This window comes from Hakea prostrata, chromosome 5 (genome assembly GCF_041222555.1).
Source record: "Hakea prostrata isolate BN-2017 chromosome 5, UWA_Hpros_2, whole genome shotgun sequence".
NCBI classification, from domain to species: domain Eukaryota; kingdom Viridiplantae; phylum Streptophyta; class Magnoliopsida; order Proteales; family Proteaceae; genus Hakea; species Hakea prostrata.
Window position 1 is genome coordinate 28,303,353 of NC_142604.1, and position 20,224 is coordinate 28,323,576.

Below are 20,224 nucleotides of genomic sequence, written 5' to 3' on the forward strand. Positions count from 1 at the left end.
ATAAAACAACTTAATAAGCTTGAGAAAGTAAAAAAAATATCGAATCATAAACCATTAGGCAATGGGCGTATTCATAATCATACATAGTGAAGGTTCAATGGTTAACAAAACAAGTATAAGTGTGTAACATCTGACAAGTCCCCATTTGAGAGTAGCTAGTACTGAAATGATTTTTGGGCCACATCATCAAAACGACATCACAAGTTCTGCCATCATTTGATCACAAAGGCTGACCATGACATGTTAGTAATGCTCGAAGTTGTCTAAACTGTATTAATTTGATCAACAATGTACTGGGGTATCCTGACCTAGGGTATTTATATTTGAAGTAAAGGGAACATAATCGAGAGTGATGCAGTTTGGCTGCCTAAAAAACAGCCTCAGGTGAATTCCTCCCTACATCAGTACCATTAGGTGTAGTGGATCCCTTACACCAGCAACTAGAATCATGCGTTTAGGTTTAGGTAATTTTGATTTTGATTAGCTTATTAACTTTCTTATACAGTTGATAGTTGAGGTTGTAATTCCAATGGGAAAGCTGAAGTTACTGTTCATGTGAACTACTACCTTGAATGTCAACTCTAGTTTCTATTTAAGTCCTAGTTCTAATCTCTATCTTATGTCAACCAATGCAGCTATATATATTGATGTAATTTCTCTGTTGACCCCACTATTTGATTGATGAAAGTTTATCTCGAGCATTGTTGAGTTAATGTTACTAATTCCCTATCTCTCTCCTCTTCCAAGCTGCCTCAGTCATTCTCCATTAAGGAAGCTTTGGACTGTTGGGAAGTTTGCAAATTCAAGGATTAATTTAGGGCCTGTTTTGTTACATGAATCTAGAGATTTCAAATCTCTTGACTCACAAATGGGAGATTTATACCCGTTTGGTTGTGTGAGTCCTTGGATTCATGAAATCCAGAGATTTCACCCCTACTCTAAAAGCGTTAAACATTTAAACCATGATTCCATAAATGTTTTTTCAGGATGAATCTACAGATTTCATTCCAAAGATTCAGGCTAACCAAACAGTTAATTTTATAAACCATGACTCTATAAATTTGAAATCTCTAGACTCAACTCACTCAAGTAACCAAACAGGCCCCTTAAGCATTCCAGTTGCTGTTTCTCAATAATATTGAGTTATTCTTCTTCTAGTCCTTTAAATTTTCTTGACAAAGGCCAACAAGCTGAAATTTCATCGCATTCAGCATACTCTTAATGTAATTTTGTCTTCCATGCAAGTATGTTGAAGCTTTACTAAGGAGATGCAGAGGATCCTAGTCGTGGGACTTTTGCAAGGGCACCTACGAGCATAACGACATCCTATGACAAGGACGCAGAGTATATGATGGCGGATCGAGTAATGCGCAAACGCGGGGTATCTCCGAGTTAGGAGTATTTGGTGAAATGGAAGGGATTGCCTGAGAGTGAAGCAAGTTGGGAACCGGAAAATGCATTGTAGCAGTTCTGAGAAGGTGAGAACATATAAGGAGAGTTCCACGATGAAAACACGACAAGGACGTCGACGGATTAGGCGGGGGAGAATGACACAACTTGATTTATCATGACATGACCCAATTTGTTATGGGCCCATTGGATTAATATGAATGGGTCACACATGGCCTAGCCTAGCTTAGCAAAAGTTATTAATGGGCTACACTTAACCCACATTCTAGAAAAAAGGGGGATTCTAGAGGAATCTTATAATTAGAAAATATCTTGTCTCTAGAAATGTCCCTAGAAATATCTAGATCCATTAGGCTATGCCTAACCATTAGATTATAGACACTTGTACATAATCATAACCATTCATTGTATCCTACCTCACCTATAAATAGGGGAGGGAGTTTGTTGTACAAATCATCAAACAAGTGATCAATACAAGTTCTCTCAAGGTTCTCTTTAAAGCGCTAAGCTCTTTTATATTCTCTCTAGTTGTGTGTTTGGCTGACTTAGTGCAAGTAAGTGCTAAGTGCCGGCGCGGTTGGCTTAGTTAATAACTAAGGCCGTGACATGTTTCTGTCCTTGTTATCAGAATCGACCAAAGCCCTTTTTTTTCTACTTGGGAAAAACCAAGATACGTCACTGATTATGTGCTGCCTTGCAATTGGTTGATCTCTATTGATCTGCCTTTGTCTTTTGTTTTCTAATTTTATTACTTTGGGCACTGGAATTATTGCTGCCTCTTCGGAGAACCCTATTTCTACCCTTTCTTTTGGGTATCTAAATATCAGGTTTCCTCCATTGAGCTTCAAGGTACTTCTAATTCCTTTTATGTGCACAAGCTGTCCTTGTATATATTTTGGCTGATGGTAAATTATTCTTCATTGAGAATCCAGCACCTTCTACCAAAGGGAAGAATTATGATAGTTGGTCCAAGCATAATGCAATAATTATGATTTGGTTGTGGAATAGTATGCAACCTAGTATTGTGGCTAAAGTCATGTTTCATTCTACAACAAATGGAATCTGGATGACTTGAAGGCATGGAACAAAATTCGAGCAAAACCCTCAAAATTTCCCATTTCCAGGAGCTCGAAACGAAACCATGAGGGAATGAAAAATTAGTCCTAAGTTTCGATTAAAGCCTGGGAAATTTTGACGAAACCATGCGAAACTGGGAAATTTCCTCCAACTAGGTCTTTCTTGGTTCAACTTGGCTAGACCAGCCGGTTCATAAGAAAAAAATTTGAGGAAACTCAAGTTTCGACCTTGTGAAAATGGAAAATTTCATGGAAACTTGAGTCTTTTTCCTGCAAGTTTTGTGGTTTCCTCAAATTTTTTATTTTTTTCATTTCTTTCATGTTTCCCCAAATACCATAACCAATACCCCCTCCATCAGGACTTCCTTATCCAAATTGTGTATTCCCTTAGACCGGTTATCTTAGGCATGTTGATGACCAGGCTTATAGAGTTGCAGTTGTCGATTACCTCGACAACCATAGGCATAACATGTATTGGGATGTCTATGTTTGTTGGTCGGAGGAGAGGATGTTATAGGCACAATACTACTTGGCTTGCGTGATGGATCCACCGAGGCACTCCTTTTGGTACTGAGTTGTAGTTCCCTTTTATTTTGAGTTCCTTTGTATTTGATGTTTTGAACTTAGAAGTCATATATTGAATGTCATGTACTTAAATTATAGTGTATTTGTCAGAAAGCTCTATGTTGATGTTATGTACTTTGAATGACATATCTACAATGATTTTTTTAGCAAAATGAATGGGCCAATGTGTTATTTAAACTCTAAATAGCTTATATGCAGAGTCCGACGCCAAAATACCCCCTAAAACCTGTTGAAACTTGCAGAAAGAAGTCCTAAGTTTCCATGAAATTTTCCATTTTCACAAGGTCAAACTTGAGCTTCCCTCAAATTTTTTTTTCCATGCTTGAAGGAGACATATTCCTAGGAGAAAACATTAGTCGAGTATATGACATCTATGAAAAAACTTTTTAGTTCCAGCAAACCATTACAACCTTGCAAGACTATTGGTGCTTTTAAAGGAATGATGGAAAAGTGAACATGTTTTAGCCTCTTAATTCTTACGTTGAGAGACTTAAAACCCAATGTAGTGAGGTTTTTTTCTCCAAGTCTTCGAGCTAGCTTGGGCCCTGAACTTAAGCAGACAAAGTTACATCTATTGGCTAGAGAAAGTGTGCCTACATTGAGTGAAGTCTTCTCTTGCCTCTAGCGCATTGTCCCATCTAGTGGTTCCACTTCGTTGGCTACATCCAGGGGAATTCAGCCTTTAGGACCTCTCCTGGCTGTGGTTGTGGTTGTGGTTGTGGTCTTGGTTCACGTGGAGGCTGTTCATCTAGTGGTCGTGGTGGTCAACATGTGGATCATGCATCACTGCAGAATACTATACATTTGGTTGTTGCTTGCTAGGCAAACATGGTAAACCTGATTGGGCTCATCAATCAGTGAATCATGCAGTATCTAATGATTGTTTTGATGTCATTCATTCTACTGATATTGTATCCACTAGTACTTCAGGTCCTCAGCAGATCAATCCAAAAGTCTAAGCAATGATGTGAGCCAACTTATGTGCTGCTTACAACATATTCAGGCGCTGTTTCCAGTTCTCATGGGGCTTCTACATCTGTTGCTACCCTATCACATGCAAGTACTCCTGCCTTCTTAACCTCTACATCCTCACCTTGGGTCATTGATTCCAGGGCTTCCACTCACATCACACGGATCATCATTATTTTACTTCATTGTCTGCATCTAACCATCCTTTATCTGTCATAATTGCAAATGGTACTTCCTCTCCTATTTTAGGAACTGGCGAAGTGTCTCTTACCCATCACTTACCTTATCATCTGTTTTGATCAATTTCCTTTTAATCTTCTATTGTTAGCTAACTCATAAAATCCTTAAACGTTGCTGTGACCATTACTCCTACATTTCGTACTTTCTAGGACCTTCACATGAAGAGGACGATTGGTGGAGGTTATGAGAAGGATGGCTTGTAATACTTGGGCTACTTTGCTCTTGCTTGCTCCACTATTGCTATTTCTACAAGATGAGATTGCTTTTCAGTGGCACTGTAGATTTGGACATTTGTCTCTTGTTTGTTTATAGTTGTTATTTCCTTATTTTAAAATCTTTGTTTAGGCTAGACTATGAGGCATATGAGTTAGGAAAACACCAATATACTTCCTATGCCACTCGCTCCGTTACGCATAGTACGTATTCTTTGCTTTAGTTCATTCTAATATTTGGGGTCCTTATCGTGTCCAAAATAGACATGGTTTTCAGTAAATATGTCTTGGGCCTTTCAATTGATACTGGGATGCTTGCTTCAAAGCTAACAGATACTCCATTGGATCTTCACTAGCACTTTGGGGTTGATGACGGGGAATTATTAGATGATGTCCATCATTATAGGTGTCTAATTGGTTAGTTGATTTATCTTACTGCAAGGATCAAAATCTTGGTTTTGAGGCTGGTAGGCCAATTTCGATCAGCCTCGAAACCGAGATATCGTCAAAATTTGGGAATTTTCCCAGGTAGTTTTGGGACTTTTAAGGTGTAATTTTGGGCTGTTTTATTTCATACTTCCTATTTAAAGCATAAGGAACACAATGGAATTGGTATCTTGCTAAAAAAACTAGTGAAAAGTGATCATTTAAGTGTTAGTATGCATGATAGGTTTTGACAATTACAAACTTTGGAAAATTGAACAAATTGTATTGCATGCATTGAATGTTGGATCCAAAATGTCGTGTACAATAAAATACAATAACCAAAAGGAAACTCCCAGGCTTCAGTTCTAAGTTGATTGGCTGGGTGGATCCATCCCTTGAGTGTTGGAATACTTTGCGTAGTGTACATAAACAGGCTATGACTTGATACATATAAAGTTGTCCATATTGTCCATCCCTATCCTTCTATAGGTGGCATCATCAACATAAAGTAGTTATCCTACCTTAGGGAGTGTGTGATAACTCATAAGGCCGTGGACTCCTAGAGTTGGCATAACTGGATGTGATGTCCTGATGGATATGCAAAGGTGAAGTCCAAAAATGGTGCACTCGATTCATTCCCATAGCCATACATAAACATAATACTAGAATCACCAGATGTCCCCCCAACTCCACCATATGCTCCATCATTTCTTTATCCATAAGCCTTATATTGTACATATCCAATACTCTCCATGCCGTTGTCCTGGGACTAGAAATTAGCGAATGATGATTGTCTCTAGTATCCAAATTCTCTAGGCTCATCCAAGCTCAAGGGTCCCATGGGGGCGGCCAAGCTGGCCATATGGCCCATTTCCATCTGTGAATTGTCATCCTTATGTCCATGGTTATCTCTACAACGGATGTATGCACATGTAGTATAATGTGAATCTTGTGCTGCTTGTGTTAACTGAGTCTCCCCTGTGAACCTCAGTGGTGGTACCTCCTCATGTTGAGAACTCCGTCTGTAGCTTGGCTCAATTGGCGCTTAACCACCAAAGAATCATCACCACCACCATTATGATGAGATCCTCAGGCCATAGTAGGTGACTAAGTGGTATCACCATCAGTGTCGAAAAGCTGGAGGTCATCTTCAGTGTTTGTTGATGCACCAGGATTGGTACGAATGTTCGGGTGGGCTGTGTATGTACTCTCCCTTCTGTGGCCAAGAAGTCATCCAGATTAACACCCATCTCCTTTGCAATATGCCTACTGTTCCAACCTCCCTCCTCATCTAGTAGTGGCACTCATCTATCCTTGACCCACTCAAATAAGGGTTTTCTTCATCGTTTTCCACCTCAAATATGTTGGCCAACTGGATCAGGGATTATCACATTCCATCCCCTGTGTAATGTGCTCCTCCATCTATCTCATATTGTAGTACACATAGACGAGGTTTTCTAGCCGCTTTGCGTCCAATCGGTTTCACCTCTTCAAGTGAATGAGGTTGAAAGTGCTCTGATTTCGCTCACACCTAGTTGTAGAACATGTCCGTGAGAGCACTTACATGCAATCATTGACAAGTTGGGTGAGTCAGTCCCATATTATAGCCACCACTCAGCTGTGACGAACATATAGAATTCAATTTGTAAGGTCATACATAACTTATATATAATAGTAAAACTAAAAGGGAGGATACATAGAGATTTGGACTAGCCCGTAGTGGTCACACACTAATATCATCATGAAGTGACCAAAACTCCCAATGGCATCCCTGAAGGATTTCATCTAACAATAAACAATAACCTAAGTCACTAACCACTAGTGTTCTCACCATATCACCTTTGAGTCGATGATTGCTTGTTGAAGAGGATCCCTTCCCATCCTCTCCACTATAGTGTGGACTGCACTTATAAAATCTTGCCTCATCCCAAGTGTAGGCTTATAGTGGTAACTGGGATTTAGACGATATGCTAACGAGGGATAAGAGGAAATAGTGAGAAACACAACAACGTAATAATAATAAGTTGAAAATTATAAACAATAGTCGACCAATTTTAAAGTATAGACTCACCAACTTTATGTAGTGGATGCTGCAACTTTCTTTCCATTTATCTTGGATGATATTGAGGAATTTTTTGCTGCCCCTTAGGTAGACCAATAGGACCTGCTGCTTCATCATGTCAACTCTATCACTGATCATACTAGGCTTGAGCGGTACCATATGCATACACTTAGCCACTTCTCCAAGAGGAAGATACTGCCAAGGAGATTAGGAAAATTGATGCTCATTATAGTGCCCCATTTCACTTGGAAAACTGTAAATAAAAGTTAATTATTTAAGAGTTCTAGCCTAGTTGGAAAATAGAGATCTATCCTTACTATGAAACACATAGCGCAAAGCTTGTGGTAACAACTAACAACTAACCATGACAGCGGCACTCCTGTACTTTGGTGCACCTTATCATATATCCTTGTGTTGCATATGGTAACATCTTTGAGACTTTGACAACTTCAATAAAATTGGTTTCGTTGAGGATACTAGATGAGTTGGAATAATATCAGAGCCACAAGAAATATTGACGCTTACAAAGGATAAAATTCAAAAGAGTATCTTTTGTATTAGTCCTCAGATACATGTAGTTTCTTGGACATTTATCTTTTGCTTGCTAAGGTCTTTCTGTGTCTTCATCTTGTATTATTGCAGAAGTTGTTGCCGGAAATACGTCAATTTATATAAAAGGAAACTTGATTTTCTTCAGCGAGACCAGGTAATACTGTACTAGTTAGTTGATTTCTCTATGTTATGAAATTTGAAATTTTCTGAATGCATGTGTAGGGTTAATCATTGTCACTTGTATATGGATTCCAAGTTTCTTTATTTCTTGTTTTATCATTATTGTGGCTACAAATTGCATTGCTATTTCCATTTAATGAGTAGGTTTAGTTTTTTAAATACGAAGTGATATTATGGCAGAAACAACAGTGCTCCATATATTTAAGGAAGCATCTCAAAGAGCTAGAGCAGTACTGATATCAGATACGAACCCTCTGTTTTAAACTGAGATTATCTGACATACACAAGGGATCACATTCCCATAAAATAGCCTTGTATAGCTTCTCTTTGTATTGCTTAATTATCAGCCACTTCATTGGCACTTCTCACTTAATAAAGCTTTTGAGTAATGAAGTTCCATATGGATCTGATAAGAACAAGCATGCCATCATGGTTCCTCTATGGGGTTCATTTTCTATCCTTTGCTGGATTTCTTTCTGCTTGAGGATGATTTTTTTTTTCTCTTTTCATAACAGGAAGAATTTATAAGCAGTAAATTTTCTTCTACTCAAATACTATGGTCCGCACATCATCGTAGGGTTCATAGACTCCCACAGGGTTTGCCTCCCTTCCTTTGTGTTCAGATTTCTTTTTCCCTTGCTTTTCCCACAATCTTCTTAGGTTTGATTTTGTCAAATTTGTACGAATTTGATCTTCTACCTCTTTACTCCTTTGTCACTTGAACCTTGTTCTTTTAGCCTTAATGCCTGCTTGGACCTCATCATCCTGCCCCCAGTCTCACTGGAAACATGGCAGATATCTTTCAATTCCCTTGTATCCTCTTTCTTGGCCTTCTGAATAGAATCTGTCATCTCACTCCACATTGTATGATGTCTCCCTCAAAGCCCCAATTTCCCTTTTTGACCACCTATCAATGAATGCTTTCAAGGAATCTCCTTTTAGGCTTGTCTATCTTATTTTAGGGAAATAGGGTTCCCTGTCTTATGTTCCTGTATAATGAGGTTCATATCTATAACTGCCAATCTATCTTGAGTTTCTGCGCTTCCCCCAGGCATAAAGTGTATGTACAACACAATCCGTTGGTAGGAAGACTCTAGTTAGCTAGTATGGTGTCCACTTTTATAAGTATTTGACTGCACTTCTCCCTTCTCGAAGAAAGTATTCAAAATGCAAGTATCATATGGCACTACAAGTCTAAAACTTAAATCTCCTTTTAATTCCTCTCTCTGATTCAATAGTCTTCATGTATGCATTCATAACTTTTACAATGTGTCCCAAGTCACAACATCCCTATTTGTATCACTCAGTATTATAATCTTTTCTCCTTGATTAAAACCTTGCACTAAATCATCCACATGTTTCAAAATTGTAACTCACTACTTTCATCCGATCCTACTTGGGATGTGTAACTGCTGATTATATTGACAACCTCCAAAGGTTAATTATGTTGTAAAAGTACTAAAGAGGTTAATTGCTAGATAATTTATTTAGTGGCCTCCTTCACAAAGAGTTATTGGATGCAAATTACATTTGATATGTACTGAGGGATTTCCAATTCATCAAAGACTCCATACCAATCAGCATAATCACACAGATTGATTAGAGAAAGCAAGCGTTGTAACGAATTAACATCACTTGTGAATGGAATATGTTGTGAAACTTAATGAAGTCTGAATTAGAGATTGTATATTGGTCCCTCCCTGTGGTTCCGCAGCAGTCCTGCACCTGTTTTTCCTATATATTATATTTCATTGCTAAAATGCTTCTTTTGTTGGTGGTTGGTAGGCTGTCAGTGAGGATATTCTTTTGGAGTTGGAGTTGATTGAGAAAGAGTCAGATGTTGATGATATCCTGAGGTATAGATCTATTGCAGAACAGGAGATGCAGGTATGCATACTTCTTGTGGGAGGAAGGATATTCAGTTTGTGAATGGGAACTTCTTGGTGACCACGGAATTAATTCCTTTTAATTGATTATTAAACGTCGCTGCAGGAGAGTCCGCTGAGTCTTGCTTCCTCCAACATGATTCCAACTGGTGCCAATACCAATGTTGAGAAGCAGCAAAATGATGAGACTTCATCAGGCAAGTCCCGTGGATGGCTGAATTGGTTATCTCTTGGTGTGCTTGGTGCTGGTGGAGCAGCAGATTCCAGCCAATTCTCTGGTGTGGTTTCAGATGGAGTCATCAAGGTATATGGATATTAGTTTCTTCAATTTGCTATTTTCAGAAGTTGAAAGATGCTTTTGCAACAGGATATCTATGAGGCAACAGAGTTCCATCCACCCCCTTCACTTGATGGTGCTTCATCAATCAAAAATAAAACCTATTTCTCGTTGTTCAAGGTCAACATTCATCGAATTACTGCTACATTAAAGAGCAAGTACATATTCCATTCTCACACATCCTCTTTTGTGTTATATTTGTCCATGATCTCATTTACTATTGCTTTTCATCTTCCATTTTGGATGAGTGATTGTTACACACTGATTCTTGAATTTCTCATTTCTTATTTAGGAAACAAAATACTTTATATCAGTAAATGAAGTTTTTTATATTTGTAGTTAACTCTTGAAAACTCTTGTAGCTGCTGGGGTTTCAGCCAGTTTTACCTACTATGGAATTTGAACCAATGACCCACTATATGACATTGATATAGCCAGTCAAATAGGTCAAGCCTAGCTGAGTCAGAAAATAAACCCATAAGAGAAAGCTGAGCACTAGAGTTCAGCTCAAAACTAACCAGGATATTTAAACTGGCCAAATTCAGACATAACTAGCCCTTGAAATACTGAAATTAAGTTCTGAAATTGCAAGACACCAACTCCTACTGTTCTGTAACTGTGGGATAGCAGGGTTGCTCCCCTTCCCTAACTCTAGCTGAACCCTTCAAACCCTAATTTCTGATCACTACCCTAAAGTCCAGGACCCTATTCACACTACAGCAGAGTTTAGAGTGTGAAAACACCCTCCAAATCCTAGGATCTTCATTCCTCTTTGCTGGAATTTCCTGGGCATCCCTAAATATAGGGTAATTACATCAATACCCTTAGCTCTAGATCTTGGTTTACATCAACTGGTGGTCAGTCTTTCTTGATCCTGAAATACTTTACCGATGAGTGATTTGCATAATCTTCAGGTAGGTCAAAATGTGGGGACCACTTTTTTTTTTTTTTTTTTTTTTTTTTTTTGAGTTTTTTACATGAGCCCCCTCCATTTTCATGGGAAACAAACCGCACCCCTCCAAAATCAAAACCTTGCAAATACCCCCTCCACCCTTAACCCCGTTACTTATAATTGTTAAATAATTTTAATAAGACCATATTACCCTTTGTGCGGTCCTCACGGACTTCCACTAATCGCCGGAAAATCGACGACACAGAGACACCAGGCGGCACCACTGCAACAAGCGAGTTGCCGTCGAGACCATAACCGAACTGATTTGCTGCGAATGCAAGACTGGCTTCGTCGAATCGATAACTGCCGTCTCCGACCATACGACGTTGCCTCCAACACTGCCTTCTAATCGTTAGAACCAAGATCCTCCCTTTAGCTTTGAGTTTCTTCAGGTCTAACGGTTAATTGCTGAATCTGCTCGTGACGAAGATGTGTTGCCGCAGCCTCCTCAGCCACTAGATTCTTCTTTAGATACGCTTCCTCCACCGCAAGGTGAGGGCTACCTTCGGATTGAGCTTGATGGATGGGACAATGACAATGATGACGATGATGATGATGAAGACAAACTTGAATTGGTAACATCGATGCTGATCGATCTGATGATGATGAGTTTGAGGAGGTGGATAAAGATCTCGATAGGGAGGAAATGGAGGATCACCTTCGAAGGCGTTGTGATGTCCTTTGGCTTCGAATCAGGGATTTCGCCTCTCGCGCTAGGATCGGAGAGGGTCGGAGCCGGATCTTGGACTGGTCGGAGATCCTGATGAGGTTGGAAGACAACTCGATCGAATTGAAGGTTGGAATGCCTGAATTGGATGGTTATATAGGGAATCCTGAAGATTATGTAGATGTTGCGGGTTATGAGGCGCTGTTGCAGAACTTGGCTGAGAGCAATGTTGGAGTGAAGAGAGGTGTGCCACTGCGGCGAAATTGGCTTGTGTCGTCGTTAGAGACTATTGAAATCTCACGGAGGAGGCGGCTTTGATCTGCGTGATCTGTAAGGAGTCCGTGTCGTAGGTGAAATAGCGAAGAAATTACCGTGTCGGCACGGGTACCATGGGGATTGCATTGTGCGCACCATGGTTAGGGTCAAGGAATTCCTGCCCTGTCTGTAGGTTTGAGCTACCGACGGATGATTCAGAGTATGAGGAAAGAAAGAAGAGATCGACGGCCACTTCGGCTGTTGGATCATTAGGTTCCGGTGGCAATAGCACGGAATCTGGTTAATGGACACCTTATGCTTGCAATATCTCTGGTTAGCTCCCTTTTTCTCTCTTCCTTTGTTTCTTCTCTCTCCCTTTCCCTTTTTCGTGTGGATAAAAGAAGAGATCTATCAACCATATGTTTGCTTTTCTTGTTCGTTCCCGATTTCATTGTAAATATTTCCCCCTTAAGATCTCGGTTCCCCTGTTTCATAATTCTTGTAGGAAGAAACTGCAAAAAATATTTTGCCACTTTTATTTTTTCTTTGTCCTGTGTTTATCTTTTGCCTTTGGAGTTTGGAGCTGACGCTGGTGCAGTGTCCTAGAAATATCGCTTGTGTCTTCTATGTCGTTGATTTTCCGGCAATTCATTGAAAGTTCATGAGGACCACACAAAGGGTAATATGGTCATATTAAAATTATTTAACAGTTATAAGTAATGGGGTTAAGGGTGGAGGGGGTATTTGAAAGGTTTTGATTTTGAAGGGGGTGCGGTTTGTTTTCCATGAAAATGGAGGGGGCTAATGTAAAAAAACTCTTTTTTTTTTTTAGGAGGGGGGGCTGCCTTGAGGAAATGCGAGTTGGGGGCCTAGGTTGGTCACATTTGCTTTTGTCATTTTACTTTTATCATGATAAAGGTCATTCTTAAAATTCATGGGGGATTTTTTTTTGGGGGGTGTGGGGGGTTGAGGGGATAGTGTGGGGTTGTTTGTTGAAAGAATCATTACCAAAGAAGAGTGAACCATACAAAGAGCATGACCTTGCCAGGGGAGAGAAGTGAAGGAGGCTTGATTAGGAGAATAGGGGATATCCCAAGCATCAACAATCAACCCATTGCACGGGGTATCGGCATAGCTAATGAGAGAAGTAACAACCTTATGGTTCATATCGAATTGGATGAGATTCTAAATCTGCTGGAAGCAGTTTCTGGACCTGCTTCTTAGATTGTGCTTAACCTAAAAAAGTTAAATGGTGGCAATGAAAGCAACCTTATTGACCAAGTCATAAGACTCACTACTAGAGTGGTCCAAAATGTAATATCAATCCATAGCAATTCTCTTCCAAGGGAAGTATCCTTCTCTGATGGAGCCAAAAATTGGCCAGAAGGTCTTTCCAAATTAAGGAGTGTCAAATAATAGACGAGTCCTTTCTTAGTTGCATCCTAAAACGGGTAGCACTGGTATGAGACCACAATGGACGTAGCCTTGATTTATTGCAGGCTAGATAATCAAGATCTTTTAAAACAGAACCTGCTCAACAGACAAATAAGATAGGGTTTGGGTAAATCTGCTATGATTGGCTTTATATGGCATAACAGAATGTATGTGGGATGATTTTATTGGGTGTTCTCAAATGGGGTGGTGATGTAACCAGGATTGGCAACTATAGGGCACCCCATAACTTGGGCTGGAAATGGCCCACAATTCATGTGGCTTTAAGAGCTGGCTGAATTCAGTAAGGCTTATTTTGGTCATTTTACCACCCCCTTGAGGCCAAAGTGGTATAGTAAGCTTCCACATGCTGTTAGGAATTAGAATCTTTCTTTGTTTTCTCAATTGAGTTAGTAGTTAGAGTCCTGATATAATTAGGAGTCCAAGAAGGAATTCCATTCCCAATTGAATATCTTGTTTGAGTTGGAAGTCCACTTGTGGAAGTGTATTCGTACTTCAGAACAACTCCTCTAGTTGGTAGAAGGAATTCTATTTCAAATCAAATTCCTAATCCAGTGCTAGGTAGTCTTCTATTTGTTTATTGAGTCCTATTTTAAATTGTCTTCATGTAAGGCTATAAATTAGCCAAAATTTTAACAAGGCAGATATGATGGTATTAACAAAAGTTCAGTTTTGCAAACAAGGAGTGTCATGGGATCCGAAGATCCTTCGGATCCCATGATTTTGGAGTCTTTCAAGGTTTTCAGCTTAGTGCTCTACTCTTCTTCTGTAAGTCTGCAGCAACCCTAGAGGCTTCATCACACCTGCAACTGCTCAACAGTCCACTTCTTAGTCAAGTAAGTGTAATCCCAGCATCCTTCCCTACCCCATTGCACCCTTCCAACCATAGAAAAAAATTCGAGGGAAACTCAAGTTTCAACTAGGTGAAAATGGGAAACCTAGGTGGGAAACTGGGAAATTTCAAGGAAACTTGAGACTTTTTTGTGCAAGTTTCAACATGAAGTTTCAACAGGATTTAGGGAGTATTTTAGGGTGTGACTCTGCATTTAAGCTAATTAGAGTACAGAGAACACATTGGCTGTATTTTCCTAAAAAAGTCAATGTAGATATGTCATTTAATGTACATAACATCAATGTAGAGTTGTTCGAGAAGTACACTATAAACTTATCTACTTAAGTACATAACATTCAATATATAATTTCTAACTTCAAAACCTCAAATACAAAGTAACTAACAATAATAGGAATGCACAACTCAGTGCTAAGGGGAGTGCCTCGGCGGATCCATCCTGTGAGCCGAGAAATACTATGCCTTTAACATCCTCTCCTCCAACCAACGAACATAGACATCCCATGACATTTTATGCCTATGGTTGTCAAGGTAATCGACAACTGTAACTTTATAAGTCTGGTCATCAACATATCTTAGATAACCAGTTTGAGGGAATACGCAATTTGAATAGTGAAGTCTTGATGGAGGGGGTATTTGGGGAAACATGAAAGAAACAAAAAAATTGAAAATATGGGAGAACTACAAAACTTGCAAGAAAAAGTCCCAAGTTTCCACGAAATTTTCCAGGTTTCCATGAAATTTCCATGAAATTTCCCAAATTTCCACCACGAAATTTTCCATGTTTTCCACGAAATTTGGGAACTTTTTTCTTATAAACCAGCTGGTCTAGCTGGGTTGAACCAGGTTTCGACAAGTTTCGAGGTTTCGACAAGTTTCGACGGTTTCGATCGAAACTTGGGATTTTTTTCGATCCCCTAGTTTTTCATTTTGAGGTTCGCATAATGGAAAATTTCAGTGGAAATTTCGCAAGTTTCGAGGGAATTTTGTTCTATACTTCCAACCCTTGCACAACTCTCCCCCTTCTCCCTACACTTTGTGGCACCCTCCCTCTTCCCCAAAACCCTCCAAGTATTCCCAGCCCCTATCCCCATCGCATCCCTCTTCTCCCTCCCTTTAGGACCCCACGATTAAGTTCCTTTTCTCCCCTGGTCCCTTTCCTCCAATCCCCTTCACTCTCCAGCCCCTTTCCCCTATTCTTTTCTTCTTTTTCTCTCGCAGCAGAATCTGGAAAAATCCCAGAATTCTGTAAAATTATGTTAAAACCTCAAACCCTTTATTTTCAGACCTAAACCCCTCTCCAATTAACCCTAGATCTCTCCTGTACCTGGATCTAAGGTTTGGTACCAAACCAGAACTAGCTGCAAGGTTTCTAGTGTATTTTTGGTGCAATTCAGCTTCTGTCCTTTAAAAGCCGGACCTGGACAGTAAAAGTTGAAGCCCTAGAGAGCCTGCTGGTTCTTAGATAAGATACTACTACTGGCCCTGTATTCCAGGGTTACATCATGTGGTTGGCTTTATATGGAATTGTATCAGTTTTTGTTTACTGGGACAGAATCAGGAAAAAGGTTGATGCAGCCCTGAGTAAGGTATGGGATGGAAAGTTATGTGAATGGGGGTTGAAACTTTGGTCCGGTCTAGCTCTTACTGCCTAGAATATTTCCCCCAAGTTTCAGTGGATTTGAATGGTATAATGTGGAAATACTAGGTTGGTTGATTTTGGAGGGAAATTAAGTTGTAAAAACAAGAATGACCAGATCTGGAGATTGGCTGGTTTGTATGGGCTGAAAACTGGATTTGATGAATGACTGTAATTTGGGATGAAAGTGTTGGATGGTTGTGGAGATATGGCTGTTCTTGATATAGATTGTAAAGAAATGGTTGAACCAAAGAATGGGAGTCCAAAAAAAAATAAATGAAGATGAGAAAGGGGAATCTTTGGGTGTGAGTTGTACCAATGGAGCCTTATAGATTGTAAATTCAGGTGGAAAGGTTAAGGTTTGTTGAAGTATATACACTTGGGCTATTTACTGTTCACGACACTATTCACGTGAACAGTAAAAAATCTGTCTTTACTGTTCACGGTACTGTTCACGTGAACAGTAAAATCTGTGTTACTGTTCACGTGAACAATATATGCTATTAATGTTACTCTACTTTCTATTTCTAATGTTGGAGTCTTGCTACATAAGTTTTGGGAGTTTTTAAAAAGCATTGTTTCTATTTTGGTAGTAGTTTCTATTTTCAGAAATTTCTATTTTAGGAGCTAGGAAGTTACTAAAGTTGTAATTTTTTGTTTCCTTTTTCTAGAGGACAATTACTTGTCTCTCAAGTTGTATTAGATTCATTAGAAGCTATAAATAAAAGGCTCTATGATTCTAGACTCTTAAGCAAGAATCACGAGCCTCTTCTACTAGTTCTTCATCTCTCCTCTTCTTCTTCTTCTTCTCTCTTTTCTTTGTTCATGTTCAGCTGCTGTTTTGATTATTTAATGCTTGTTTTCTGACAAGGTTAAACTCCGATCTTCAATAAACCACTTGTGTCTATGTTTGACAATTTGACTTCACCTTTAAACCCTTCTCTGCCTTGGATCTTCAATTCTCTATTGACATAACCAGAACTTAATAACAAACAGAAGAGGAATTTTACTTGAAGAGAAGCTTTTTTAATCCAATACTCGGTTCTTTCCCCATCGAGTGGAAGAATCTTTCTATAAAAACAAGGTGTGGGAATTCCTCATACGACTTGGATGTCCCAGCCTAGCTCTAACTTCAACTTAATCTACTCAAGGTCCTTACAGTTAAGGACTGAATTAAAATAACAAATAACCATGTCTTAAAAGATGAAAACTCACATACCTGAAATGCCCCTCAAGTGGATAGAACTATGATTCTACCAGTGATTGTTGAGTACATTAAAGAAGTAAAGCTTTCCTTTTGGTCATTCAAAGTATTAGAAGTGACCTTGAACTGGTATTTCTCATTTTTCTTATTGAAGTGATGGGGACATGCACACCCATCACTCACTACTACCAGAGACGGAAGCGACAACCTTGGAACCTTTTGGTGTAGTTTAGTGAGGTGTACAATGATATCGGCTAGTAGAGGGTCACCTGGACCCTTAGGACCATGGTCTGCATATTTTGTTACATTGGTTCATATTTTGGATTTATTTCATTGTAGGGGTATTCTTGGGATAGCATCTTTTTCTTAATAAGGGTAATTTAGTCTTAGGGTTATTTTTATTATTTAAGCAACATGAGAGCATCACTAGTCGCATGAGTTAGAAAAACAGAAGAAAAAGAAAGAGCAGTGCCAGCCCTGTCTTGGATCCAGTGACAGCTTCTCTCTCTTTCTCTCTATTGTGGAGCCCTCTTCTCATGGTAAGTGTCTTCCTCTCACCGTCCACCCCTTGTCTGTGCCTATTTCTATTCTTCCCTTCACTCTGTTGACAGCCTTGCTGTCCCACTATTTTTTCCCCTTTTTCTTGTAACCACTATCTTGCTGGTTTCATTCCCCATGCCCTACGGTAATCCTGCTGCCTTTTATTCTTCTATTTCTCTCCTATCTGTCCTCTTTTCTTCTTCGCAGTATGCTGCTGTAACCTTTCTTGCTTTCTAGTTCTCAGTTTCTGCATTCTTATATCTTCACCATACCACTGAATTTTCCATATTTTTGCCACTTAATAATTCTGAAAACTTTCTTTTTTATTGGGGCTGCTGACTTCAGTGCCTTATTGTTGAAAACAAGGACTTAAAGTTTTCTAATTAGAATAGGACTCTATTTCTTAATAAGTCTAGAGTTAATTTTTTATTTGTTTTGAATTTCTTTTTCCTACTGAGTGTAGAACTTAACTAGGTTGTAACTATAAATACCTTGTTGGGGTCTATGAATAATACAACGGAAAAATTCTTCACATTACAACATGGTATCAAGAGCCTAATTTCGATTCAAGAAGAAAGAGGATACTAGTAGAAACCGCTGTTCTTGATTCCCCGCTGCCGCCACTGCTGCACCCTGGACCCATTCTAGCAACATCTCTGTTTTTTCCCCTTGATTTTCCGCTGCCGCTGCTCCGGCAACCTCTCTGTTTTTTTTCTTTCTTTACTTGATTCCCGCTGCCGCTGCCGCTGCCGCTGCCGCTGCCGCTGATGCATATTTTGAAATCAGTGGCATCTTTTTTCTTCCTTTGATTCCCAGCTGCCGCTGGTGCTGTCGCTGCCGCCAATGCATATTTTGAAATCAGTGGCATCTTTTTTCTTCCCTTGATTCCCAGCTGCCGCTGCCGCTGCCACTGATGCATCTTTTGAAATCTGACCAGAAACCAAAACTTGAAACCACTGTGGCTGAAGAGAGTATGAGACGGTTTCTGAATTCTGGAATTTAATTTCCTTCGTTTCACATGGGGCTTTTTTTGTAAATTTGATTAGTTATGGGGCTGTTTTGCAATTTCAAATATTTCTTGGGGCTGCTTTGCAAATTCAAATAGTTTCAGGGACTTCCTTGTAATTTTGAAAACTTTCAGGATTTTTTTTGTAATTTAAAAAACTCTCAGGGACTGTTTTGCATTTTTGAAAAAGTTCAGGGACTTTTTGTAATTTTAAAAATTTCAGGGGCCTTTGTGTACATTTGAAAGTTTTTAGGGAGTTTTGTGTAAATTCAAATATTCACAGGGATCTATATGTAATTTTGAGTGATTTCTTCTTGTGATGGCTGATCCCATATCTCCCTTGTCTAGTACATTTGAAGAGTCTCCCATGTCTTCCATTCATAGGGATCGTGAGTTTTCTCCACTTTAGATGATCACTATGAAACTTAATGGGACAAATTATCTTAGATGGTCTCATTCAGTTTCTCTTGCTGTTGGTGCTCGTGGTCTTACTAGCCATTTTGATGGGACTTCTGCCAAACCTTCTACACCTGGTCTGCAACTTTTAAAGTGGTATACAGATGAATGCTGGGTCATGGGTTTTCTCATCAACTCTATTGAATCAAGCATAGTAGAGAGTTATCTCCTCTTTCCTGATGCAACAACTATTTGGAAAGTTGCTAAAGATGCATACTCCAGAGTAGGCAATGATGCACAATGCTTTGAAATTAGACGGATAATCAATCAGTTACAGCAGAAGGACCTTACTTTTTCTCTGTACTATAGCACTCTTCGGGGTATTATCAGACGTTAGATTTCTATGGGAAGTTTACATTGAAGAATGCTGAAGATGCTATTGCTTATCAACAATGGGAAGATGAACTAAGAGTTTATGATTTTTTGGCAAGATTGAATATAGAATTTAATCACATTCATGCACAGATCCTTTCTAGAGAACTTTTCCCTTCTCTGGCTCCAGTCTATGCCATGGTAGATACAGAGGACAGTCGAAGGACAACTATGGTACACACTTAGACATCTGATAGATATGCATTAGTGGTTGGTTCTGACAATAATAAATCTAGTTCTGGTGATTTTCGCCCTCTAGTAAAGTGCGAGTGTTGTGGAAAAGAGCGTTATACAAAGGACAAGTGTTGGAAGTTGCATGGACATCCAACAAATTCCTATGGAGGAGGTAGGAATGGAACCAAGGGCAGCAATCAAGCATCTGCAAATCAAGCCAGTTCTGACACCCTGAGTACTCCAACAACTCTTTCCTTAAATGAGCTCCAACACCTTCGCCAGTTGATGTCCAGACTTGACTCATCTTCTCCAGTACCGACTTCCAGTGCGGGTATAGCCTCTATTATTGTTCCCTCTTTTGATCCACAATTCCCTATAGGTAATTTTGGTTGTCACAATGTCCATTTGACTTATCCCTCCTGGACAATCGACTCTGGGGCAACCGACCATATGATAAGCTCATCTACTTTGTTTCATACTTATTCATCTCTTCCTTTTGCTCGAGATGTTTGAACGGTTGATGGGTTTCTCTCCCCTATCTCTAGGAAAGGATCTATTATCTGTGTGCCTTCTCTTACCTTATCTAATGTCTTGTATGTTCCTAAGTTTTCGGCTAATCTTTTATCTTTTAGTAGCCGAACTGCAAAATAATTTTCTTTCCTTCTCATTGTGTGTTTCAGAACTTGAAAATGGGGTTTACGATTGACAGTGGTAAACAGAAA

The 20,224-nt window shown here is 39.4% G+C and overlaps 1 protein-coding gene and 1 pseudogene across 7 annotated transcripts in view; both read left to right on the forward strand.

The window, feature by feature from the left end:
• The window catches only part of LOC149015786 (vacuolar protein sorting-associated protein, putative (DUF1162)), a 159,289-nt gene that overhangs the window by 38,069 nt on the left and 100,996 nt on the right, over positions 1-20,224 (forward strand). For 3 of the 7 annotated variants that reach the window (XM_089155555.1, XM_089155556.1, XM_089155557.1), the window contains 4 exons: positions 7,623-7,686; positions 9,498-9,599; positions 9,705-9,902; positions 9,966-10,093. In XM_089155555.1, the coding sequence (XP_089011681.1) occupies positions 7,623-7,686; positions 9,498-9,599; positions 9,705-9,902; positions 9,966-10,093 (492 nt within the window). Of the gene's footprint in view, positions 1-7,622; positions 7,687-9,497; positions 9,600-9,704; positions 9,903-9,940; positions 10,094-20,224 lie in introns of those variants that run through there. The other 4 variants (XM_089155558.1, XM_089155559.1, XM_089155561.1 and 1 more) reach the window with 4 other exon arrangements.
• LOC149015787 (E3 ubiquitin-protein ligase CIP8 pseudogene) lies at positions 10,253-12,447 on the forward strand (annotated as a pseudogene).